This window comes from Osmerus eperlanus, chromosome 3, assembly GCF_963692335.1.
Source record: "Osmerus eperlanus chromosome 3, fOsmEpe2.1, whole genome shotgun sequence".
NCBI lineage: Eukaryota > Metazoa > Chordata > Actinopteri > Osmeriformes > Osmeridae > Osmerus > Osmerus eperlanus.
The window spans coordinates 10,876,720-10,902,337 of record NC_085020.1 but is presented as its reverse complement, the minus strand read 5'-3'; the positions used below and the strand labels follow the sequence as shown (position 1 = coordinate 10,902,337).

General features: G+C 45.0%; 3 protein-coding genes across 3 annotated transcripts in view; 1 reads left to right on the top strand and 2 right to left on the bottom strand.

Moving 5' to 3' along the window:
- igsf3 (immunoglobulin superfamily, member 3) overlaps positions 1-12,290 on the top strand; it is a 53,891-nt gene extending 41,601 nt beyond the window's left edge. Inside the window, exons 7-9 of the mRNA XM_062457206.1 lie at positions 5,250-5,660; positions 8,857-9,312; positions 10,069-12,290. Coding sequence (XP_062313190.1) covers positions 5,250-5,660; positions 8,857-9,312; positions 10,069-10,319 — 1,118 coding nt within the window. The 3' untranslated portion in view covers positions 10,320-12,290. The remainder of the gene's footprint in view (positions 1-5,249; positions 5,661-8,856; positions 9,313-10,068) is intronic.
- Positions 12,291-16,604: 4,314 nt separating this feature from the next.
- rpe (ribulose-5-phosphate-3-epimerase) lies at positions 16,605-19,672 on the bottom strand. Its single transcript, XM_062457205.1, has 6 exons — positions 19,463-19,672; positions 18,742-18,821; positions 18,505-18,644; positions 18,243-18,377; positions 17,939-18,025; positions 16,605-17,848 (listed from the first exon to the last, which is right to left on the bottom strand). Exons 1-6 carry the CDS (start codon positions 19,582-19,584, stop codon positions 17,726-17,728), a joined length of 687 nt encoding a protein of 228 aa, XP_062313189.1. The 5' UTR covers positions 19,585-19,672; the 3' UTR covers positions 16,605-17,725.
- A 3,264-nt stretch (positions 19,673-22,936) lies between these two features.
- Positions 22,937-24,474, bottom strand: LOC134016749 (NAD(P)H dehydrogenase [quinone] 1-like). The gene is made up of 6 exons (XM_062456063.1): positions 24,322-24,474; positions 24,010-24,177; positions 23,770-23,900; positions 23,570-23,683; positions 23,347-23,448; positions 22,937-23,263 (listed from the first exon to the last, which is right to left on the bottom strand). The coding sequence occupies exons 1-6, from the start codon at positions 24,323-24,325 to the stop codon at positions 22,964-22,966; spliced, it is 819 nt and encodes a 272-aa protein (XP_062312047.1). The 5' UTR covers positions 24,326-24,474; the 3' UTR covers positions 22,937-22,963.
- Between the last annotated feature and the right edge of the window lie 1,144 nt (positions 24,475-25,618).

Below are 25,618 nucleotides of genomic sequence, written 5' to 3'. Positions count from 1 at the left end.
TGGAATGGGGAGGATGTGAGATGATGATTATGAGATCCACATTATTACACCCTTCATAATATTCCCTACTGTACATAGCAGACTGTACATGATTAAACACATGTACTTAGACTGGAAGTTGTCCATCCTCTAAACCATCCTTATCTGTCATTGATCCCTCAGTGACCGTCTCTCTCTCTGTCTTTCTCTCTCTTTCTGTTTACCTCCGAAGGATAGCAGACTGCAGCAGCAGCAACTTACTTGTGTCCACACTCCCTCCATGCTACTCAAACGTCTCTTCCTGACCCTTCCTGTTGTTTGTGCTGTTACAGTGACAAGATGTCCCTGCTTATCAGAGAACGTATTTTCTCTGTCCATTGCCATTAGTCTCCTCCTGCTGATTCACTTTCTCACTCTCTCTCTCTCTCTCTCTCTCTCTCTCTCTCTCTCTCTCTCTCTCTCTCTCACTTTCCGACCCCTACCTCTTCCCCCGTCCCTACCCATCCCTCTATCAATCTTCGTTTCCTTCCTTCCTCACTCCCAGATTGCCTGTGGGCTCTTCCCCAGTCAGTGTTAGGGGAGATTCTCAGAAATGCTGCCAGGCTTCCTCAACATGATGGCATCGAGGTGCGAAGCCTATCAGTGTTGTGTTCTTATGTTACCATGCCACGGTACCATGCCACATGGTGTGCCCTGTAGTGTGCCCCAGGCACAGCGCTGTCTCCTGTCTGAACTCCAATCCACTCTCTCACACACACACACACACACACACACACACACACACACACACACACACACACACACACACACACACACACACACACACAATGTGTAATATATATGAAAAGCCTCTGTCTAACTAAATAACCTCATGGAAGGCCCTTGATTAATAACAACACATTCTCACAAGGTCAGCCCATCCCCATTGCTCCACTACTGCACCCTCTGCCGTTCTCTGACTTACTCCCTCTTTCTCGCTCTCTCTTTCTAGACACGTCCTCTCTCCATTTTGCATAGGCACATATCCTACATCCAATTGCCCTGAACCCACACCCTGCCATCCTTCCCAGACTCCTTCAGCTATCCAATCTTGAGTTAATCTCTTTGTCTTCCCCAAATCTGCAGACACAACCATATTTTCTCGTCGCTTTCTCCATCTCTTTCTCTCGGTTCCTACTGCAGACTGTGTGTGTGTGTGTGTGTGTGCGCAACTGTAATTGAAACTCAGGGTGAGAATCTCGCTGCTTGTGCTCCTCATGAGCTGTGTCATATAGAAGGAGAGGGGGATAAGTAGCAGAAGGCACCATCAATGCCAAATGGTTTGGGCCAAATGGACAAAAAATTGTATAGAACTGGCTCGTCTCCTTTATAACTGGCTCATCTCTTTCTCTCTCTTTCTCTTTGACTCTCTCTCTCAGTACTGTGGCTCTCGCACGCACAGGCACGCCCATGTAATACAAGGGCTACTTTCCATACTTTTTGTGGTTGCTGTGGTCATCAGGTTCCCATCATCCGTGTCCATCCTCAACCCTGTACCACCGTCATCTCATCTGAGCCGTGTTTTTTCCTCCCTGATTTCCTGTTCTGCTGCTCTGCAATCAGTGATCAGACAGAAAGAGGCAGCGTGTGTGTGTGTGTGTGTACGTGGTTGGAGCTTCCATGTGGCACTCCAATTCCATAATTAACCCAATCGTAATGCCATTGCTGGTGTGAGAGGAGGTGAGGGGGTGGGGGGTGGAAAGCTATCTCTGATACAAAAGGATCAGAGCTACATGACCATCATTAGCATCGAAATTAGGCTCTATTAGAGGCTTTTCGAACCCAGAGACAGCCCCATCCTTCCTCTTTCCTCCCTCCCCCCTCAGCCAGGAACAGCCCTTCCCCCTCCATTCCTTCATCCTTCTTTCCATTCATTCATCTCTTGTCACCACGGACAGCCCCCTTTCTCCTCCGACCGTCCCGCATCCCTCTTCAGTCAGGGATAGTCCCCTCCCTCTGCCCCTCCTGTCCATCTTCCCTCTGCCGAGGACAGCCTCTACTTACAATCTCTCCTTCCCCTACCCTTCCATCTCTTCATTCCTACATCCTCCTGGAAGATCTTCCCACAGTGACAGGGCTTCACACCAGTGGGGAGTTTCTGTGGGGTCACACCCAGCCTGAGTGAGCTGTACCTGGAGAACGGGAGGCGCTACAGCCCTGGCTCTGACATGCCCTGGGGCGAGGGGTGGATTACCTTGTGGCTGGGCTGATGCTAATGCTAGCAGAAAAGCAAGTGGCCTGTAAGGCAGGATAAGCCCTCTGGAGAGGAACCGCAGAGATGCCTGCCGTTCTCTAAGCCTCAAAGAGAAAATCCTGGGAATATTGTCTGTACATGTCTCCTCCTCTTCCCTCTTCCCTGAATGTCTCTTGCTCTGTCTCTCTCGAGTTTCATCTAATTGTCTGTCTCAGTGGTGGAGTGGTTCACTTTAGTTTACTTTTTACATTTAAGAAGATATTTCTACCATTAGAAGAACTAGCACTACCAACTACCACTACCATTTAAAGCAGTACCCTCACATGGCGTCTTCATTTTAGTTCATGAATAATCATCAGGCATCAGATGAGCTTCCTGAATATTCATGAGTTGGCAAGTGACAAGGCGACCGGTGATTGGTAGAGCCACATAACCTGTCTGGCACAGCAGGGGTGAGAGAACGGGTGAGGGAAAGAGGGTTGAGAGTGTCAACATAAAGTGTGAGAGAGGGAGGGGGCAATAGACAGACTGAGGAAGAGAGACGTGTGAAGGAAAGATGGAGACGGAGGGAGACCATTCATTTATGAAATATTAGGTCGCCAAATACTTGCCCTCTCTCTGTGTGTGGTTGATTTGGGTGATTTTAAACGTCTCTTAGAGTTTCGCAGTTAAAAGAGGGGGTGGGGTCTGTGTGCCCTTTATGCAAATGTTACATTTAAAAGAATAAATGCTTCTTCATCTCAGTTCTGCAGCTGCATTTAGAGGCATCAACACCAAGTTGGATACACATGATGAGGGGGGACCCAATCAACTTCATAGAGAAGTGGTTACCGCTTGGTCAATACACTCCACACGCACACATATATACACTGACAAATGTACACACCCCTGCAGAGAAGTGGAAATATTTGATGATGGTGGGTGGGGGGCTTCCAGTCCTGTAAAAACACCTCACACAGGTTGATTTACTTTCTGTTTCTGTGTTTGGGGTGGAAAACGAGCAGAGCAGCAGAATCTTAACAAACTGATCATTTGGTTGTGCCTGGCAGCATTTAATCAGATCTTCTTCAACTCAGACCGTGATTCACAGCGGTGCACTCACAGGTATGCCGTCGTCCTGGGAGACGGGGTTACCGTGGTAACAGGAGTTGCGGGGGTGGCAATGGAAAAGGGGGAAGGAAGGAGGTGGGTGTGATGGCACCATTTGTGTTCAAGGTTAACTCCTAAATGATAATTGTCTGCGCCCTGATTGGCTTCCAGCTCCCTGAACATTTCTTCCGTCTGACTTGAGGTCTCGGAGGGACAAGTGGAGCAGGATAACTTATCTTGTGGAGAGAACAAAGAGAGAGAGGAGTACTGACTTGAACCTGTTGTTCTTGCTCACACACATGCAGGATTCTGCACTGTAAGTGAGTTTGGTACCAACTAATGCAAAACTGGGATGACAAGTGTTTCCAATTATGGATCTGTCTTATTCTAGGTTGACACCCCTGAGACTCATTAAAGAAACACACTGCACAGAACATATAACAAATATTCTAGTATCAACCATCTCTCACTTGCTCTCTCGCTCTCTCTCTCTTTCACACACAAACACACGCACACACAAACAGCTAGCGCCTATGCATGACAAATGACCTGGTTGAAAAAGTATGATTGAAAACTGCAGAAATACATAGTGTACATGCAGTGATTTCCCAGCACAGTGTACAACTCTCATCAGAAACACACACACACACACACACACACACACACACACACACACACACACACACACACACACATGCATCCCTATCCCTACTCCATGCTCTGTCCCTCATGTCCCTAGTCTATGTTCTGTGTGACTGGCTTGTGTTTGCTAAAGTGTATGTATGTGCACTGGGGTTGGAAGACCTTTCTTTTCTCCTCTGTGGATGTAAACTTGTATTATGACCCAGGCCCACAGAGGCGTAGTGCCTCAAGTCAGTCCCGTCCAACATGGTTGCACTCTGGGGGCTTCTATGGGTAGCTCTCCCTAAGAACCATAGCCAGTATACTGTAGCTCTGTTCAGGATTCTGGTCAGGGTGATTGTCAGTCTCTGGAGATGTTGTTGCACTGTCAGAAGCCCCAGTGCGGGTGAGCTTAAACGCCGCTAAGCTGTGAAAATGCTTCTCATAGCATTGCAAAACACAAGACCACACACACAATCACACACACACAAACACAAGAACCAATAGTTGTGGCATTCACCAGTCTGTGAGTTGTTAACATTATCTTGGCAGGTAGCTGTGCAGGCAGTCAATCCTATCACGGCTTAGTGTGTGTGTGTCTGTAGAAAATGTGTGTGCGGGCATTTATGTATCCCATGGCCCAGTGCAGTAAGGAGCGTGAGCTGAACCTGTGACATTCATTGTCATCATGATGTGCTGTACCTTATCCATGTGTTCTGCTGTTCCTGTGTGCTAATCATTCCTCTATGTATGTGCTGTATGCCTGTCCTTCTGAACTTGGAGCATAACGCACATTAGGTCTAATCCTTCATGTGTGCGTGTGTGAGTTTGTGTATGCCTGTTTGTGTAGATGCTTCATCCCCAGGGAGCCAGCAGGAGATGTGTGTGTGCAGTCACACCTAGTAAACCTGCAACTAATCCCATGTTACACCTGGTCTCTCTGTGACCAATCCTGTCGCAGTGCCCTGAGCAGGCTAAAAAAACACAGCTCCTCCCTGACGTCTTTTTCCCCCCGTCGACTCTACACTTTCTTTCTCTCTTGCTTACTTTTTCCGTCTCTGCTTCTTTCTTTCTGTCAATAGCCTGTCGTCTGACATTTGTCCCTCTTTCTGGTTCTCGCCTACACACGCACCCACAGGCAGACACTCCCCCAAATTTCTCCAATCATATCACTCAACAGAAATGGTGTAGTGTAACTGTACCAGTCAACACTTACTTCTGGCAAAAAGAAGGACTGTTCTGTTAAAATTTATGTTTGTCTTTTTCTTCTCTTTGACCCCTCCCCTCTCTACCCTCCCTCCCTCCCTCCCTCTTTCTGTCCATCCAGTGAACAAGCTGCGGGTCCAGAAGTCCAACCAGTCTCTGGTCTACCTTGAAGACAGCAGAGTCCGCGTCAACTGCTCCGTCACATCCCAGACCAGCTCCGACTCCCAGCATGCTGTGTTGTGGTACGTGCGGCATGCGGCGGGGGCGGAGCAGGACGAGCTCCTCCTGAGGATCGAGCGTTCCGGTGCGTTCCAGTACGGGGCCTACGCCGACGAAGAGTGGCTTCGCCGGCGTGTGCAGGCCGAGCGCCTGTCTCCACACATGTACGCACTGACAATGAACAGGGCAGAGGCCAGCGACTCCGGAACCTACTACTGCCTTGTGGAGGAGTGGTTGACCGACCCTGAAGGAGCTTGGTATCGGCTGGCTCGAGACTCTTCTGGCTACACTCATGTCCTCGTCCAACAGCCAGGTACTGGTGCAGGCTAATTCATTTCTGGTGTTGCAGATTGATGCGACGTGGTGCGTAATGGGTGTAACAATGCTAAGAATGTGTCACCCATCAGATCGATCCTGTTACCGGTCATGGTTATTTTTGAGACCGTTAACTGGTCGGGAAATACAGACAATGACATTGCGTACAATTAAATACACTGGTTTGAAACGTATGTGCCTTCTGAATTCTCTTATACTTACATTTTTTATTATTTAATTTTGTTTTCCTTTTCTTTCGTTGATGTTTTGACTATAGCCAAAGGCCAGTACCTCCCCTCCTGTAGGAGCGTTAATGTTAGCATAAAGGGGGTCATCATATCGATCATTGAAACTCTCCAACCTTTCAGACACAACTATCAGTCCTATATATAACTATAACCGTTATTACAAGACTGTTTCTTCTGTTCATGTTTTTTATGATGAAGAGTTGCGGCACCAACAAAAGAAACAATTATTTTTATACACCTTTTAATGTCTGTACACACAATTTCTGCCACCTACTTTAATATTTAAATATACAAACACGCTCTCAAACCATAGGCCTAGGTGTAGTGTCAAGTTGATTATTGACAGGCAAGCTCTCGACCCTCATCAGGAATCTTACATTAATGTAAAAAAAAACATTACTACCTTTACACACCTAGTTCAAACAGTTCAGGTTTTAAAAATCCAATAGTGATATGAAGGTGTTATTTTTCTCATTTTGACAGTTAATGTAGGGGGTCTTTTGTCTGTTATTCACACTCTCCAACGAGAGTACAAAATGTCAACTGTGGGTTGCCTGTCATTTTACAGTGTGGGGGTAGGGCGATTGCAGTGTAGCCAGCTGTGACTCCTCTTACATTTACATGTAAATAGGTTCACTGTCTTGATAATAGCCCATTTGGGATTAGATAGCAATTGGCCAGTTGGTAAAATGGGACTAGCCACCAACATTTTGGCAAAAATAGACGGCATCTGAAATGAAATGTAAAAGGTTGCCTGTATTTGATATAAAGTTATCCAAAATCTCAATTTAGGGCTTTTGATTTATTTTAAATGTATTTATTTTTTAAATTATATTTGTTAAAAGGAATAGGCCTAAACACTCTCACTGTGCTTCCAACCTGTGAGGGCAGTAAAGGTAGTTTGAGCCATGGCTGTAAATTACTTGTGTACAGCAGTGAGTTTGTTTCAAAATATCTCCATGGTATGCCATCTAACCCTAGGCGATAAGTGTAAACATGATTACATCTTTATTCCAGTTAATAAAGCTAAGAAATTAGTTAAAAAATTACCAAATAAATTGACTAGTTAACAGGCAATAGAAAATGTTGGCTAGAAGTGAATTGGTTCCCACAGTGACCACACTCCCCATCCCTACTTTGCCTTTCTTTCTCCCCCACTGACTTGGAGGCTGTCTTGCACCGATGACCTCATCATGTCTGGCTGTCCCAGGCAGGGCTCAGGTGGCAGAGCAGGGCACAGGGGTGGATTGAGCTCTGGTTCCAGCTGGAGCACACACACACACACACTGACAGGCATGGTCTGGCAGAGCTCTGGAGCCTCATCCATATGTTCCCCCACAAACCCCCTAGTGTCCCTGACCCACACTTTATCACCCATATCATCAGACCTCAGCCTCAAAGCAAGACCAACTGCCCTCCATGCAAGACACTCTCTCTTGCCCCCTTGATGTCTCCAGACCCCATACGGTATTAAACACACACACAGTCTAGTTGTGCCAACACCAACTGATTCACACCCCAAGTGCACCTGGAGCCCCTTTCTAGCTGAAAGTGATGGCATCCAGATACAGTGGGTCCCTCCATTGACCCTCTCCTTCCTTGAGATCTGAGCATGTTTAGAATGCAGGATGATATCCCTAGGTGTCTGTGGCATTTGCCCGAATTGAACATGAAAGTCAAACGGAAGGGCTTTAGCAGGGCAAGGTTACACTCATCTTTTATTTAAGGAACAAAGTGGACACAGTTCTGTTGCACAGAAAAGTCCCATGGAAGTACATGCTTATCTTTGTGTGTGTGTGTTTTACTTTGAGCTCCTTCTCTTGTTTTCCTAGAGTGTGACACCTGGGCGAGATGGTAGAATGTGTTTGCGTGTGTATGTGTGTTTGGATGATTGTGTGTTCAGGAGAGGGTAAGGTGTGCCTGCAGGTACCAAAGCTCACCTGTGGATTAGGTTATTATCAAATAGGCCACAACCACATGAGATAGCTCTGCCTCCATATCTATTTATAACCATATAAATATAGAGTTATGTGAATATATAAGATAAACAGCAGACTGGGGTTGATTTCCCTCAGGGGCGTCATCGGGGGGCGTTGTGTGTGTGTTTTGGGGGGGTTCTCATTAAGGTGCACTCAGCTAGGAAGGCATAATATATTAAAGGGATCTCTCTGCCTATCTGTAAGACTGAAAGGGAAGTGGAAAGGCTATTGCTGGCAGCTGACACCTTATGTTCCCCTGCTCTCCTCTTCTTATTTTCTTCTCTCTGTTATCCTCTTCCCTGATTTTGCACTGCATTTAAGTCACTGAGATATTGTTATCGCACGGTTCAATTATTTTTGGTTCACTATGCCTTAATTAGCTAGCTACTGTAAATAAGATGTTATTGATGCACTGTAGTTCATTGTTGTACTAGTATTTTCTTTTACCTAACTATGCACTTCTGATCCTTGGTCTTTTTTTGCACGTTGCTTCAGATAAGTGTCTGCTTAAGACTAAAATGTAAACAGGAACTCTCATTTGGCTCTGATGAAGTCTCTCTACTTAACTGGATTGTAACCAGATGCTACCCGTCAGACAGACAGCCTAGTTCTGGGCAGCTCTTTCTCTGTGTGACAAACTGAGAGGCCAACAACCGCTGGTGGCATCAACTAGCCTGTTAGCCTAGTTATCTAGGATACAGTTTTAGCCTTGGGCGTTTTGGAGTTTGTTGTGCCTCTATGTTAGCAGAGGCCAGGGAAGGAGGGGAGTAAATTCATTGGAAACAGTGTTCCATTATGTTTGGATTGTGTGTGTTTGGTCATATTTTGAAGTACAAAAGATATTAAAGAGCTGCAGTTTCTTAGGAGGAATCAAATGAGAACAATGATTCTGCTGTTAGCACCCAGTAATGGATTTTCATCTAATGACTTATCCCCTTGCCCCTTCTCTCTCTCCCTCTGTCTATAGAGGTGCGCCTGCAGATAGAGGAGGCGGAGTCTAATGTGACAGTACACGAGGGTGGTCCTTTCCGTCTGGGCTGTAGCATTCTGTCCCAGTCCTCCCGGGATTCCCGCTTCTCTGTGTCCTGGTATGTCCAGCGTTCCTCTGTAGGCCCCGAGGAGGAGGAGGAGGGTGAGGAAGAGGGGGAAGAGGAGGAGAAGGAGTGCGTGTTCTCCATCGGCCATGACGCTGTGTTTGGGAATGGGAACTGCAGCCCAGCGGAGGAGGAGGGGCCAAACTCCCGTCTTCAGTTTGAGAGGACGAGCTCGGACCTGTATAGTCTGGTCATCCAGGTGGCGCAGCCTAGTGATGCGGGCCGGTATTACTGCCATGTGGAGGAGTGGCTTCTGAATCCCCGCAATGCCTGGTATCGCCTGGCGACCAATAATTCCGGGGTGACCCTCATCAACGTGCAGCAGCAGGGTAATTTCTGAATGTGCTCCTTCCCTCCTTTCTTCGTTCTCTTTCCGTCCTCCATTTCTGTTCCCCCTCTGCTCCCTCTCTTCTCCCGCCATTATCTCTCTATACTCCCTTTCACCATCGCTGCTCATTTGGTCCTTGACCCACCCTGACATTAAGTACACCCTAATTTCGTTGTCACAGATATGCCCCTTGGCTCAGCTAACTTGATAGTTATTTCCACAAGTACATTGCTTATTCACTGCCTGTTTCCTTCATATTCTCAAAAGTAAGATAATCTGATTTATTGTCAACGCACACACATATACCACACAGTCATTATTTATTGTGAAATATGTGCATGCATACATACTGTGCAACATCTGCATTTATACACATGCTACCATGGGTATTAAAGCATATACTACAAACAGAATGGCAAATGGCCCATGTCTCTCTGATGCTGGAGGCTTTGATTAAGAGCTCTCAGGTTTTTGATTTAGTTTCGAGCCCCATGAAGAGATATAGGGTAACTGCCATAAAAAAAACATCTCTACGTATCCCTATTCAAGGATATTCTCCATTCCCTCCTGGTGCCATCACTTTTATATAACCACTCAGACGTTCATGGATAAGAGAAAAACATGTCCCCCCCATGTCATCCTTTTTTACCTGTTATAATCCTACTCTTACTTGGGTGTGTTGAGGTGCAAACAAATATTCTTGAGCGTCTGTGTAACCATCAGAATAACTTTCTCTCTTTCTCACTCTCCTCCCCAGTCTCGACCCTGCAGTCGGTGGTGTGCTCCAATGACTCTCTCTTCTATTTCGTCTTTTTCTACCCGTTCCCTATCTTTGGGATCCTGCTCATTGCCGTGCTCCTGGTTCGCTACAAAAGCCGCAACAACAGCAAGAGCCAGGAGGGCAAGAATGGCGCCCCCTTGCTGTGGATCAAGGAACCGCACCTCAGCTATTCCCCAACCTGTCTGGACCCACCTGCTCTCAGCCTGCACCCTGGCTCTGTGGAATAAAACAAATGCGACCACAAATGTGCACACATACTGCGGACCAGATCAATTCCAAACCATGAAGGGGCTTTTAGCTCTCCTCTGGACCTCATCTGGCCTATAACCATTGTGTTCAATTAGTCAATCAACCAAATCAATGAAAACATGTTAACCCCGCTCTATTCACCGTGGCTGTGATTGGATATACTGTATTTACAGCAAACGTGCTGTGTGTGTGTGCCTGTGTGTGTGCCTGTGTGAGTGTGTGTGTGTGTGTGTAAAGGGCAAACGGATGTGTGCGCTATTTCGTTTGTAAGAGAGACGTCTAGAGAGTGTGCCAATATGAACACTTGTTTATAACCTCGTCCTTTTAGTCTTCTTTTCCCCCTCAAAATGATCTCCTAGTTCCTAGCCTGTTGTGTTTCCTCTCTCCTAACAGTTGTCGGTTCTTCACTACATGTGTATATCAACGACAGCTTGTGTGGACAATTCTAGGAACTCTGGTACTGTATCAAAACGTCTAAGGATGAAGTTTTACTCTGGATCTGAATTCTGATCAGCCACTTCTCGCCCCCGGACTTTGTTACCTTGAGGACAGCTCTGCTACCATTGACTCTGGATCCGTTGTCTCCTGCACAAAGACTTGCTGTAGGCTGAGATGAGGTGCGTGTGTGTGTGTTAGAGAGGGACGGTAGAGAAATGGGAGAAAGAGACAGTATTTGTTGAGCTCACTTGTTTGCCCTAGCAGACATGAAGAGAGACGTGGCAAGAGACTTGTACACATACATGCACAAATCTTAAATGTGGCTGCTTCCCTATTCTCCTCCTCTCCAGAAAGGGAGAGGGAAGGAGGGATGGAAGGACTGAACTGCTTTATCCCACTGTGGAAAAACCTGAGGGAAGATCTTCTTACTCCTTTCTGTCCTCTGCTACCAATGGCTGAGGTCTATAGCATGGGCGGCAAAGCCGATTGGCTCAGAAGCAAGCTGTAAAAATGGCTGCCGACCTCCTGTTGAGGGATTATGGGACAGAAAGGGCGATATGTACGCTTCTGTTAAATCTGTTGATTTGTTCTGCATAAATGTATTGACACAGTGGGAATTATGTGCTGAAAAGAAAATAGATTCTCACACATTTTATACGTTTCACAAATATTACATCCTTCTACTGTCTGTAAAATATATGAATTGATCCTACAGAATTCTACTAAGTCGCTAGAGATCACTGCTAGAAATGAATGCACTGGAGCGGTGGTACAGAGACACACTCTGCTGAATCTTTTTGGACTTTGCTTATGAGAAGAAAGAATAACTTAACAGTAATGTTATAGACAGTACAGAAAAATGTTTGTTTTAGGTGTTTTCTTATTTATTTATGTGATACTATTGCTTTTTTATTTAATTTTTTTTACAATTCGTATTTGCTCTGAAATTCCTTAAGGACTGCAATGCTGATGTTGCCAGGCAACCGAGTCAAACAAATCATTCGCCTGTGCTTTGTGTCAATGGCAACCCAACAACTGGTGGCGACGTAGTAGATGATGAGTAGAAATGCTAGATGTGTCCTCAGAGCTGTTCCACAAAAGGTTTCATTCATTCAGGACTCAGTGGAACACTTTAGAAGTGCTTATAGACATGTGCAAAGATGCCTAGCCGCTTTACATACAGTGTAATGTACAGTTACACACAGCCACACACTAACATGGAGCCTCTGCTAGTTTAGTTTATTTATTGAAGAGTGCTGTGTGTGTATCACTAGTTAGGATGTCTGAGCTGTGTGGAAGCCTAGGAAGGACTGAGACTGCCCTCTCTGTCCAGCAGTTTTGAACTGGGAATTGGAGAAGTGTAACATTCCCGTGTCGGACGTCGAAACTAACCCTGTCACTGCCAGACTGACAAAAACCTTGTCCTTCTCTTCTCAACAATCGTGTCAAAGTGTATATTTGCATGACAGTGTTGCAGGAGGTGTTCTATGTTTTATAAACTTTTGAACTCATCGTTGTGTTTTTTTTGCCAGAGCAAAGCTACACCCCCACTTCATGTGCCAAACCATATGAGGCACCAGGAAGAGAATGATCTCTTGTCAATCATACTTTACCTTTTATTTTCCAGTACAGCCTTGATCGCTGGTAGGCAGTATCGTCTCCAAATGTGTTTGCTACAGCTATTGGTTAAGTTGGATCTATAGCAGACAATGATGATAAATGAGTTCATACTTAAACTTAATCCATACATCAGAGGCTATATTGGTGTATCTCAACTCGCACAAGATAAACTGTCTAAAGGGCAGAGTGCATCCAGTACAAGGAAATGGAGGGACTGCCACTGATGTGTGATGTTCCACCATGATTGGCATGATTGGCATCCATCATTGGCAGAGCTGTACAGTTGACATCTGAACCCTGAACTCTCCAGTACATTGTGTTTCCGTATGGAAGCCATCCCCTAACCGCCTCTCGACGTGTCCTCAGCATTCTCCAAACGTTCCACAGACGTTCCGATAGTATTGTGTCTGCGTTCTGAGGCGTTGCGTTGCATGCAGTGTTTAGTGCTGCCTCTAGGTTCAGCTGTAATGTAATAATACCAACGTGGTGGTGATAATGATGAAGAAGATTATGTTTGCAGTTCGGCAAGTGCTGCTTTTTCCAGTGATGTCTTTTTTATGTTCTTTTTTTATCTACAAAGTGCACTGATAGTGAAAAGGAAGGCCATAGCTTTTTAATAATGCTTACTGTGTTTTGTTGTATAATTACAAGTTTTATTTTTTATTTTAGACATATATTCTATAATAGTAACCTTTCAGACACATTGCTATTCTGTCACGTTAATTGCAATAAAACATGTTCAGTGCAAACCAAACTTATGTACGTTCTCTCTAACTTTTCTTTTTTTGGAAACCCTAGTTCGATCCCGGTTAGCCTGCGAGCTTGGGGGGTGGACTAGCACTCCCCTCATAAGCCACCCAGACACAAGTACTTTTGTTTCCTGTCTCCCTATCTTTCACACTTACAAAATACCATAGTAGGTACATACTCACTCTATGACAGTGGCCTTGTGGCACTCTGTCTAGCCTGCTTTGTCCCTCTCTCTGTCTCAATCACATATACACACAGTAGCAACAGTAGGACTTATCAACCTCCTATCACCCTCCTAAGAACGCCACCAAAATGTTCAATAGAAGTAATCCTATTCCTCTTTGTCACATTGACGTAGTCTGTTAAGAGATCCCACCCAGGGCTCTGGAGCTGCAGATGCAGGTGTGGATCTGTCAGGGATGACAGCATAACCCATACTGATGGGCCTGCTGATAATTCTGTCACTGATCCTGACAATTCTGATGATTCTGTTGATGTTGTCAGTCTTCACAACATGGCTGACTGAGACTAAAAGGTGTGAGGGGAGCCTCTGTCTCGTTTAATCTCCCTCAATCAATTTTTCGGATATCTCTGAATAGTCTCTCTGGTACACTGAATTCTCACCCTTCTCATAACCACAGCCCTCAACTATTGCTGTCAATCCTTCTTGAGTTCTCACCGTACTGTACTCTTATTTCCTCCTCATGTGCAGAAGGAAAGTAGAGAGCTGTTTGGATTAGCTGTAAATAAGAGCCAAAGTGAAGCTGGATGCCTGAGGACACTCCGATGCACAAACACACGTATACAGGCAGACAGCTCCGAACCACCAGGGCCAGCAGGCAGGCCAGTTAGATAAAGACATTACCATTCCTTGGAGAAACATCTTTGTTTCCTGCAGATGGACAAATTCACTTCAGTATTCAACACACATAGTTTACCATCAAGGGGAGAGGCCTGGCGTGGTCACAGAAGCACATGGTGTACAAACACCCACACACTCCAAAACGCCCACGCTCCTTCATTCATAATGGCCCACTCAGACACATGCAGGCCCTGTCCTAGCTCATCCATAATAGATAACAGATAAGATACCATGTGTGTACTTCCGCTGGCTCTCTGCCAAAGATAAGAATGAGGTAAAGGGGTCAGCATACCCTCAACAACAAGCAGTATCCAGGAAGTGGAATGGGCCTGGGAGGTCAGGGTCAATGTAACCGCGAACCTTCATTTAAGTGTTCCGAGCAGTGCTCTTCACCATCAGAAGACCTCTGCAGACGTAATACTGAGCTTTCCATTCAGCTCTCTTCAATCAGCCTATTATATTTTAGTTTATCTTTCCTGTTATTTTTCTTTTGATCTATTCTGGTATTTCAGCTCAAATAAAAAGATGTACCCCGAGCTTTGCTCTGAGCATTACAATCAAGAAAATCTCTCAAACAAATCTCTCCAGATCCCCACAGCATAGATTCTGAGTACGTAGTATTTAGTAGTGTAGTAGTATTCAGCCTGAGGGCAGTGCAAAGAGATATTTTGTAATATTATTCAAAGCAATTAAAGTTGTTTTTTAAATTCTTAATTAGACTACGCACCCTCAATCAGACTAGGAGTTTGTTATGCATAAGTAACGCCTGCTTTGGCAAGGAGCTAATCAGTACCACGCTTCCTGCTCTCTTGAGGGATTCTGGGTAATTATGAATGAGCTCAGAGTGAAAGATGTGCTTTTTGTACTGATGAGAACAAGGAAAGAATGGAGATGGGAAGTGTTGGGGGAGAGAGGAGCAGACAGGTAATGTAATTTTGCTACCGTTGAGGAGTGGAGGGGCAAAGTTGGAGAGGAGATTAGGAAAATTGGGGAGAATGGGGGGGAAAGCAGTAATGTGATTGTATACACTGAGGAGAGCAGAAGAGAAGAGGTGAGTGAAGGAGAAGAGATCAGAGGAAAGAAGAGGGGTTTCGGGGTGAGACATTAAGAAGTTAAAAAAACAAGTCAGGAAAAGAGTAACCATAGGGCACCTTAATAAAAGTAAGGGATTCGGCACTCTATATGTGCTCTCCATGTGCTCTGGATATGAACAGCCTCGATATCTCAGGATTGCCTTCCGAATGGATGACGTTCTAAAAGCAACTCTGTATACATGTCTCTCGTCACTCCCTACTGGTGGTGCAAATTCAAATGCACTCCATCATGCAGTACACATGCACACACACAGGTGTGCTCATGCTGAAGCTCGTAGACAGTGCGTTCCTGTGAGAGGCCCCCAGGGGCCCTGCTTCCTCAGCAGCTGCTGACTCAATACAAGCCAGCTCAGGAGGGGCTGGGCTGAGTAGCTGTGTGGGTGTGCGCTCTCTGGCTGGGTGTCCTACTCCTGCTGCTGCGTTTCCTTCGCTTCCATACCATGTAACGACACACAAACCCTTCACACTACATTAAAAACTCATCCTTTCCTGACTCATGATTAGTGGTATGTGCACGTCGGGGGTTTGGTCTGTTATTATGTGAGCGTGTGTGCATGTGTTATTTGCCTGTCTGCAGTTAACGTTCTCGTACCGTAAGAGCCTGCAGACATGAAGTAGAAACATGTTGACACCACACACACATACAGTATATGCAGAGGTGTGTGCCTGTGTGAAATTGTCTGTCCTGTTTTTACTGCATGTCTACATTTAGCTGCCATGGCACCAGTGTAATACATTCAGCATTCCTTTGGGTAACAACTTTATGAGTCGTGCCCATTAGAGTGTCTGTGAGAGAGGGCCTGCGTGTGTTAGTGTATTGGAGTCAGGGCTGGGGAACTGGGCTTGCATCACCTCCATTACTGCTGCCGTCAGGAGTATTCCTATGTGAGAACTACTCACTAGTTTCACCTTCTTAATGGCTGTTCCCCATTAATACACAGGTTCCACAAGGCCAGGGCAGACCAATCTGTGGTGTGAAAAATTCTCTGTCTCACACTCATTTTGTATGTGATCCATAAAACCTACAGAGCTATTAGTGCATGGAAGATCGGATAAGTAATCATCTCATTTGACAAATGATCCCCAATGGTGCAATGTGATACCGAAAGGGAAAATCCAAATTTCCGACATTCATATTTTAGCGGGACATGAACACCCTTTCAGATGTGAGATGCTTTATTGAAAATGAAGTGCTCGCAGCTATAACTATGGAATGTGTTCTTGTCGGGAGGTTTGTTCTCAAAGGGGGTGATATGAAAGAGTCCTGCATTCCTCCCATTTATGCTCTCCCTCTTTTCTTTATCTGCTCCCTCCCTTCGTCAGAGATCTGTTCCTGCATGTAGTTTTCTTATTGGCTTTGATCTGACACATTTTGAGAAATTTGTCTGAATTACCTGGAACCTTGTTTTTTGTTTTGAGGAAAAGATAATATACAGAACACAATTTCCCAATTAAAACTGCATAATAAATTACTGAAATTAAAGGTAAAGTTCTTGAAGTTCATTTTGGAGAAGGCATTTATTAACATACAAGCATTTCACATATAGTTATCATTCAACATATTGGTTACTATTCTGAATGTATTTGTCCATGCCTGCCACCTTGTGTCTGGTCAAGAACATCCTACTGGTGAGGAAACTGAAGGGGAAGACAATTTCACGTAGAAAGGCTAACTGACTACCTTTCAGAACTCGTGACAACTCACATGGCTTATCTAAGAGATGGTACAGATCACTGACCATGCTAAATCTTTAGACTTTGTGATCTCCCCAGACAGTAAAGCCTTCCCAGCTCTCCCAGCTGGATCCCCACTCAGCAAACGAGCTGCACAGCTGCGACCCATTCGCTACTTAGCAGCCCGCTCCACAAAAACCGAGCCGACAGGGCTCACAGGTACCAACCTGTAACCTCCAACGCAAGTACTGTAGTCTGATTACTTGAAGTGCGGGGTTCTGTGACTCACAGGTTGGGAGGGGCCAACCCATATGGAGTGAGGTTCCCTGTGGAGAGGCACTGCGAGATGGGAGTACTTTTCAGAGTTTCGGTATCCTTTGTTAATTCAAATGCACGCAATGCAACCGTCCCAGACCTCCTGAATTGTATACATCTCAATGCTCTGACACTGTGGTTTTCACAACTTCCTGTAAGATGACCATCAGTCTACTCCACCCCCACCCCTCAAGTAACACACTAAACAGGTAAATTTTAACACATTTAATTGAACATATTAAATGTTATAATCATTTAGCAATTTTTCTAACTCACCAAAAATACAATTTAAAAAAAATTACCGGAATGTTTACAATTCAAGTGTGAAATCATATATAACCAAGACTCCTCTTGTATCAGTTGTCGCATAATTGTTTGCAGGCGTACGCTGCTGGTGGTGGATAACCGTGGAGTTAACTGGAGGGGTGTTGGTGAAGGTGTGGTAGATATGATGATGATTTGAAGAGGGTCTAACTTCTGTGACTTCAGCACCCAATCTGCAATCCCCAACCCCCGGTCATATACTGTGCACACAATCACCCCTTGACCCTCCCGACAAGTTTGTCAGCTGCTTTGATAGAACAGGCTGCAGTGGGCCATTTGTCACAGGGTCATTCTGACGGTAGATGAGTCAACGATCCAGCGAGCGTTTCTGGATTGCCTCAACAACCACAGTACGCAGCAGAGCGATGACAGAGCGAGGATCGGGGCTGCTCACCACTGCACTGCCTGACACAATCATGTTAGCCCCCGCCTGGAGAACACACACACAAACAATTGTTACATTGGGGATCATGCCCCGATGGTGGTGGTGATGAGGATTTTGTGTGTGTGTGTGTCTTACCTCGGCACACTTGTGGATGGTGTCAGGGCCCACTCCTCCATCCACCTCAATGTCCAACGAAGGGAATTGATTCCTCAGCCATGCCACCTGGGAACACACACATGGTACTGAATAAGAATTAGATCTCATGAGTTCTCAGTGTCCTTTATTAGGTAGACATCTCTTCACAAATGTCCTCCCACCACCACCTGAAACTAAATGCTGTACTTTCTACACTATTCGATGCTTTGGATGGAAGCATCTGCTAAATGGACTAAATCAAATAAATGAGATAGTGTCTCACCCACTCTCACACACTTGTTACCTTGGGCATCATGTCCTCCATAAACTTCTGTCCCCCAAAGCCAGGTTCCACAGTCATGACCAGGGCCATGTCTATCTGTCCTGCCCAGGGAGCCAACTCCTCTACTGTAGTACCAGGTTTGATGGCCACGCCCACCTAAACACACATTTTAAGGATGTTTTAAGAGGTTCAGTACACACATCTTACAGCCATGGTTCGATGTTTACACCAACCCAACGTCTACCTTTTGCATTTCTCTCTCTCCCTTTCCCCCCCTACTCACCTTCATCCCACTCTCCCGGATGTCTTTAATGAGGTTGCCAGCGTTGGTGGTGGCCTCCAGATGGAAGGTGTACTGGTTGGCCCCTGCTGCTGCCATGGCCTTGACCCACTGCTCCGGCCTGGACACCATCATATGCATGTCTACATACATACACACGTACACACACGTTTAGATCAGCATTAAATTGCTGTGTGGCTGTGTGTGTGTGTGTCGGGGGTGCAACTTGTGCTGCCTCACCAAAAAAAGGGTCCAGTCCCACAGACTTCCTCAGGCACTCCACCATGGGATGGCCAAACGTGATGTTTGGGACGAAATGCCTGTAGGGAGTACAGTTTAACCCTTGTGTTATCTTCGTGTCATTCTGACCCATCAGTCATTGTGACCCACCGTCGTATTGCGACAACTTTACCGCATACAAAAACAAAGTGAAGCATTTTCTTTTAACCGTTGGGCTGTCTCAGACCCCCCAAATTGCAAAGGTTAAAAGAAAATTACTTTCATATGTTTTTGTATTGGGTAAAATTGTGTAAACACAACGATGGTTCGTTATGAACCTTTGGGTCATATGACCCGAAGGCAGCACAAGGGTTAAGAAATGTATCTGGGCCTTTCTTAACATGGGTACCAATAACCAATTAAGTTATTTAAAATATACACGCACAATGTCGATTTGCTTCCGTCTACTACATACCACAACTTGATAGCCAACGCACTAGCTGTGTGCACAGAGGAAGTTTAAGTAAACAATGTTGCAATGTTGAGCAACCTTAAGTTGCTGTGGACTTTACACACAAAACAAACCAGGGTTGCTTAATTAATGCAAGCATAAGCCAAGCAAGCTAGTTTCCCCTCTTGTTGAGTTCTTGACATCTTGGCATCTGTCAAAGGGTTAGTCAGCTCGCTAACAAGTTAGCTACTAGCTACTACAAGCTTGCCAATGCGTGTTAGAGCAGCTCACCCGTCCATAACGTCGAGATGGAGGTAATCTGCCCCGCACTCCATCATCCGCTCACACTCACTACCCAAGCAGGCGAGATCACTGCTTAGAATGGATGGGCCGATCATGGCACTGTAAGCCATGGTGGATATTGTACTGAAGTGCTCTGATGTCTTCTACAAGTAGGCTAGAAGCCTAATGTTATCTTCCCTGCGGTAGACTTCCGCTGTTAAACGGACTTTCAAAATAAAAGTTTGAACAAACTACTTGATTTCACTACTTGACTGTCCACACAAAACGTACGGAATCCCGTTTCCACCACACAAGAAACGAAAGGTTTTTCTTAATTGCGATTCATAATTCCAAATTCAAGCAGTGTTCAACATTCAATAGCAAATTCCTCAAATACGGTCCACTATTGCAAACATTTGTAATTTTCCGAGGGAAGAAATCAATAAATCTAAACCGGCCAAGATCAATTAGGCCTATAGTCTCAGTAGGACTTTTACTTGGTCTTCTGGTAAGTCTTTCGTTCATTCTACATGTGACAGTTGCATGGGCTCAGTAGAGGAAAGAATAAGAAGAATATTAATAATATAGCAATAATTATAATAATTGACTATTAACAGTACTAGTACTAACAAATGTACTATTTTTTTTTGCTAGCAGTTACAAAAGGGAGTTAGATTAACTAACTAAAGTTCGGGAGGAAGATAGCGCACCAAGACTCCTCCTCTACTCCAATCAAGCAAATCGCAAAAGCACGGAAGAATGCGCACCAACGCCAATCAACTTCATACGCATCAGCCTAGCGAAAGCACGGAAGACTGCGACCAAACTCCCCGTATCAATTACGAGGCTTGTATAAAGTGTCTTCCGTTGCTCTGATCCTTGTGCTAGCATGTTTTTGTCACCCTCCCTCCCTCCCCTTTTCTCTGCTTCTCCCTGTCTATCCAGGCTCCCCGGGGGATCCGGTTGAGCCGCTGCTCGGCCGTGACCCATAAGGACTCTTCGCCACACCCCGAGTCCATACCCGGTAACTATTCGTGAACCATCCCCATCACCTCCCCGGTAACTATACATGCACCATCCACATCACTTCCACCATCTCTGCATCCCCTAATCACACTCTCATCCTCCCAGGAACCCAGGCCCGGCTCTGCTACCGGCCTCCATCAGCACCAGGCTCGGCCCTGCTACCAGCCTACACCAACCGCCTCAGGCTCGGCTCTGCTACCAGCCTGCGACACCCTGCTTTAGGCTTGGCTCTGCTACCAGCCTCAGGCTTGGCTCTGCTACCAGCCTGTACCACAATGCATTAGGCTTGGCTTTGCTACCAGCCCAGCTTCAATAAAAGCTATCTATTCAATCGATGGTGTGATTACTGAACTCGTGAACAAGAGCTTATGGTGTGTTTGTGTGTAGACAGACCCTTTTACACAGCCTGTTAAAGCCAGGAATGTGGCACCTTTATGCCGCTTCGCAGTTCCGTATAAAAGGTAAGGACATGGAATATGGGGTCATTGCTGTGCCAGCAGAGGGGGCGATCACAGAGCTTAATCGATAACAGAGAAGCTCAGAGAAGCCCAGGTATACATTTGAAGTTGCCGAATAATTTTGAACTCCCCATTGAGCAAAAAAATACTGCTTGGAAGGGTTACTGATTTTACATGGAGACCCACGTAAATAATGTGGGCTCCAGTGTTTTGATCCCAGAGATAATAGATTATTGTTTATGTAGTCCCTGACAGAGTGATAGGATATACATGGCTAATATACAGTATATCTCCTTCAGTTCTCAACCTTTAATCTCTATTTTCCTATTCTATCTTTCACTCTTTCCTTCTCTCTTACTGTCAACCTTCCAGTACATACTGTAGTTACAAGTTAATGTCTCACTCTCTTTTTGTTCTCTCTCCAATCACCTTTCTCCTCCTCTTCGTTTCTCTCTCCATCTTTATTCTCTCTGCTCCCCCTCAACCCCCACATCTCTCTCTGCTGACACCCTGCTGTGAGTTGTCATTTTTAATGACTGACCATAACACGTCAGACCAAACACAATCTAATTCACTGGCCTGTCAAAACACCAACCAGTTAGCGGGGAAACAGATTCATCACCTGCTTTTTACTGGCTCATTATCTGAGATGCTTTATCTAGTATCTAATAAACAGATATATACTGCTGTAGGCTGCAATACATCCTGTACCCACCTCTCATATGCTAAAACCTGTAGTTGCTTTTGCATGGTGGTTTTCACACCTCATTGTGTGACTTGCATTGGCAGTCATATCTTGATAAGGGTAAAGATGTGGTCTGTTTGGTTGTTCTTACAGATATTAGTTGGATATAAAAGGGAATGTGGAGCATTGTTCTCTAGATTCTTCTGAGGTTGTTCCCCTCTGCTCCTTCTACTTCTACTAGCTCTTACTCTCTACAATTTATAATAATCATGATCAAGATTTACATTTTACATTTTTTGTCATTTAGCAGACGCTCTTATCCAGAGCGACTTACAGTAAGTACAGGGACATTCCCCCCGAGGCAAGTAGGGTGAAGTGCCTTGCCCAAGGACACGTCATTTTGCACAGCATGGAATCGAACCAACAACCTTCTGATTAATAGCCCGACTCCCTAACCGCTGAGCCATCTGACCCCCTAAGATTTAAAACTTTTGTTTTGTATCATGTTTGCCTTGTATTTGTTTGTTACTTACTGTAATTATTGTTATTAAATATCTATTTCACCCAACTACTTAAGACTATTCTTTTGATTTAACCCAGTTAATTCCAGCATATTTGGTCAATAAAAAAGTATCCAAACCAGTTTACCTCTTCCATTATATCAAGGGATATTGTTTGGCCAATAAAACCCCTACACCGCTCTGCTGTGTGAGCAATATGAGTTATAGAACTGTAGATTTTTACACCTAAAACTGCTTTTAAATGTTCAGAAGAGTGGGCTCCCCCATACTGCCCATTATTTTCCCCATATAAAACGAAATGCTCAACCTTGGGAATAGGTGCTACCGGAAACCAAGTTTTGTAGCATGATGCACGACATAACAATTCAACAAACAATGTCAAAACCTATGGGCCCCATCAGCCTATAACTCCCCAGAACATCCATGGCTGCACTGGTAAGGCAAGTCTGAATTGTGGCTGTTGAGGTGGATTTCTGAACCCTGGCTCAGGGAGAACAACCCTTTGTAAAGTGGTCAGAGATTTCTAACCCTTGAGGATAACTTTAAAACCTCAGGAAGAAAAATTCTCCCCAGTAACATGTAATCAAGTTGTTTACACACGTATAACCAGTTTCCTTCCCTTTATTGGAGTAGGCCTGTCCAGGATCCATCCTCTTAGAGAATGGAATCTGAAGCCACATCAGGTTCTTGATCACTAACAGAACTAGCATGCAAAAACTGCATGTCTAGAAAGAACATTCCATGGCAACAGTTCATTTGTAGGTCTAATGCAAATGAAGCACATGAGCCTGGATAGATTTGACACGTTTTATTTTAGGACTCAAACCCCAGCCTTGATCTGGTTGTTGGGAGGGAGGGGTTTCCCCAGATGGGTTCCGACCGTCAAGCCAAACTCTTGGTGTGCATGCTTCAGCTGAAGCTCTGGTTTAAGCTGGAAGCCATGCTCCCCGTCAAAACTATCCGAAGGTACAAAGGACAGCGGAGTTTCTCCTTGCAGCCCCTGAAGCCTGGTTCGCCAGAGCTCCAGCATTGTGGTGCGGGCTTCAGAGGTGATACCAGATGGAGCCCAGAAAATCTGAGGAGCCAGAACTTGAAAGCCACAGTAGTGAAGGATCCCATTCTACACAGGGAGACAATAAGTACATGCATCAGTAAGTCTTCCAAATCTCAAAGCAAAAAGGCATAAGGCTCAGCAACTCCCACCTGTAGAGGCCACAGGGTTACATTCATGTCTCCATTGATGCCGTTGGAAGAGAACATTGACTCCTGAGAGCCAGTGGTGAAGGATAGCATGGCTTTCTTCTCCTGGGAAAGGGGAAGAGTCGTATGCATCATTTTAGACTAGCTTGTAGAAAGTTGACATCCTTAATCTCTGGAATCAGATGGACCATGGGAAACAGGTTTGAAAACAAAACACAGTTACTACCTTGAAGATACCCTGGGTGTACCTCTTCTCTGGGGTAAAGGCATAGCCCAAAGTAAGCACACGGTCAATCCATCCCTTCATGATGGCAGGAACAGAAAACCAGTACATGGGGAACTGAGGATACAGCAAGTCAAATCACCAAATTAGGGTGAAAAACAACCAACACCATAAGACAGAAATGGTGTTTGTAATGCAACAACCTGGAAGATGATGATGTCCGCTTTGGTGAGTTTGCGGTGCTCTGCCATGATGTCATTAGAGAGCCGGCCCTCCTGCCAGGCTAGTTTGGTTTCTTCTGCATAAGAGAAGTGCGTAGAGTCCTTCACCTCTCCTGGATGAAGGAGAAACTAATGTCAAGGAAAGCACCAAGAAGCCGAGTATAGCTTCCAACAAGCTAGGTCCGCTTAGTCTCCATCAAGCAGTTAAGACTTTTGCCTCACCCGTGATATCCTCTGCAGTGGCAACAGCTGTGAACTTCATACTGTAGAGGTCAGACACCTCTACCTTGCAGCCCTGTGCAGTCAGAACCTCAACAGCCACATCTTTAGCTGCGGCATTGAATGAACCAGCACTCTGGTGGGCATACACGATCAGAACATTCTTCTCGGCTGGAATACAACAAGACTTCAAATCAGTTCCTTGACGTGGTTACACTGTTCAAAGCCCTTAAAATGCTAGGAATCATATGAAGACATCAAGTTGTTTCATCTTAAGCAAAGGCAAACCAAACATTTGACAAAATGACTACTCACCCATTCTTATCTGTGTGGTGTCTGCAAATTATGTTGGGCTGAATTGTAAATAGCTTGACTGGCCAGACAGCTCATACTTGCTCTGAGCTGAGGCTGCTGTTTTTATACTGCTGACCTGTTCACGCGTGTTTGTGCAGCACCCACTCACACAGCTGCTTATCAATCAGCAATCAGCTGAGACTTGATTGCTGATACTTGATGAAATCCATCAAAGCCCTTTCTTTGGCCCACACACTTGCTCAACTTCCGTATAATCATTGTTTTTTTCAAACAATCAACTTAAAGTAATTACATTTCTGAACATTTTCTCGTGAGTTATAAACAAGTGTGCCAAGCATGGTTAAAGCTGGCTCATGTAGACCAACAAAGTATCCTAACCAGTTTACCTCTCTTCCATTATATCAAGGGATATTGCTTGGGTTGTTTGGCCAGAATACATTTTCAGAAGTATACAAATGGGCTCCCTCCATACTGCCCATAATTTCCCCTATATAAAACCAAAAGCTCAACCTTGGGAAGAGGTGTTACTGGAAACCAAGTTTTGTAGCATGATGCACGACAAATGCATTCAATAAATGAGTTCAATCATGAGTTCAGTAACACACCAGCGATTGAATAAATGATATGTTTTTATTGAGGTGGAGGAGGCTGGTAGCTGAGGTAAGCCTGATGCAGTTTGGTGGAGGCTGGTAGCAGAGCCAAGACTGATGCGGTTGGAAAAACTCATTAGAGGAGAAAAAATGGAAGAAACCTTGGTAGGAGCTATTCATTGAGGGATAACATCCTCCAGAGACGGTTGGTGAAAGAGAGGTGCAGAACACAGGCTAAACATAGTCATACAACAGGAAAGTGTCAATGGTTGTTGAAACACCAAAATCCAGTGTTCAACTCGGGTCAGAGTTGGTAAATGTCAGTTTAACCCTTGTGCTGCCTTCGGGTCACAATGGCGAGTTGGCTGCGACAACTTTACCCAATACAAAAACAAATAAAAGCATTTTCTATTAACCTTCGCGCTGTGGGGGGTGTGAGACAACCCGACGGTTAAAAGAAAATGCTTCACTTTATTTTTGTATGAGGTAAAGTTGTCGCAACATGACAAGCAAGAACAACTCCCTGATGCACGAGGGAACAAGCTCAACCATTTTTTGATACTTGTGTTTCAATTGCACTGTATAAATATATGCTGGGGAGGGACAGATAGCCAGTTGGACTTCGTGAACCAGCCCAAACTCTGTTGCGGGTAGGGAAACTTAGACAACTTGTTGATTTCCAACTGCTGCATTAAAGCTGATATTAT

What these genes read in the sequence shown, in the direction of transcription:
- rpe (XM_062457205.1), bottom strand. Translation starts at nt 19,584, where the DNA reads ATGGCTTACAGTGCCATGATCGGCCCATCCATTCTAAGCAGTGATCTC. An exon ending in CATCTCGACGTTATGGACGG is followed by an intron (nt 18,822 to 19,462) that starts GTGAGCTGCTCT and finishes TACTCCCTACAG; the next exon opens with GCATTTCGTCCCAAACATCA. An exon ending in TCCGGGAGAGTGGGATGAAG is followed by an intron (nt 18,378 to 18,504) that starts GTGAGTAGGGGG and finishes ATGTGTGTTTAG; the next exon opens with GTGGGCGTGGCCATCAAACC.
- LOC134016749 (XM_062456063.1), bottom strand. An exon ending in CGGACATCATCATCTTCCAG is followed by an intron (nt 23,684 to 23,769) that starts GTTGTTGCATTA and finishes CTGTATCCTCAG; the next exon opens with TTCCCCATGTACTGGTTTTC. An exon ending in ACACCCAGGGTATCTTCAAG is followed by an intron (nt 23,449 to 23,569) that starts GTAGTAACTGTG and finishes CCCCTTTCCCAG; the next exon opens with GAGAAGAAAGCCATGCTATC.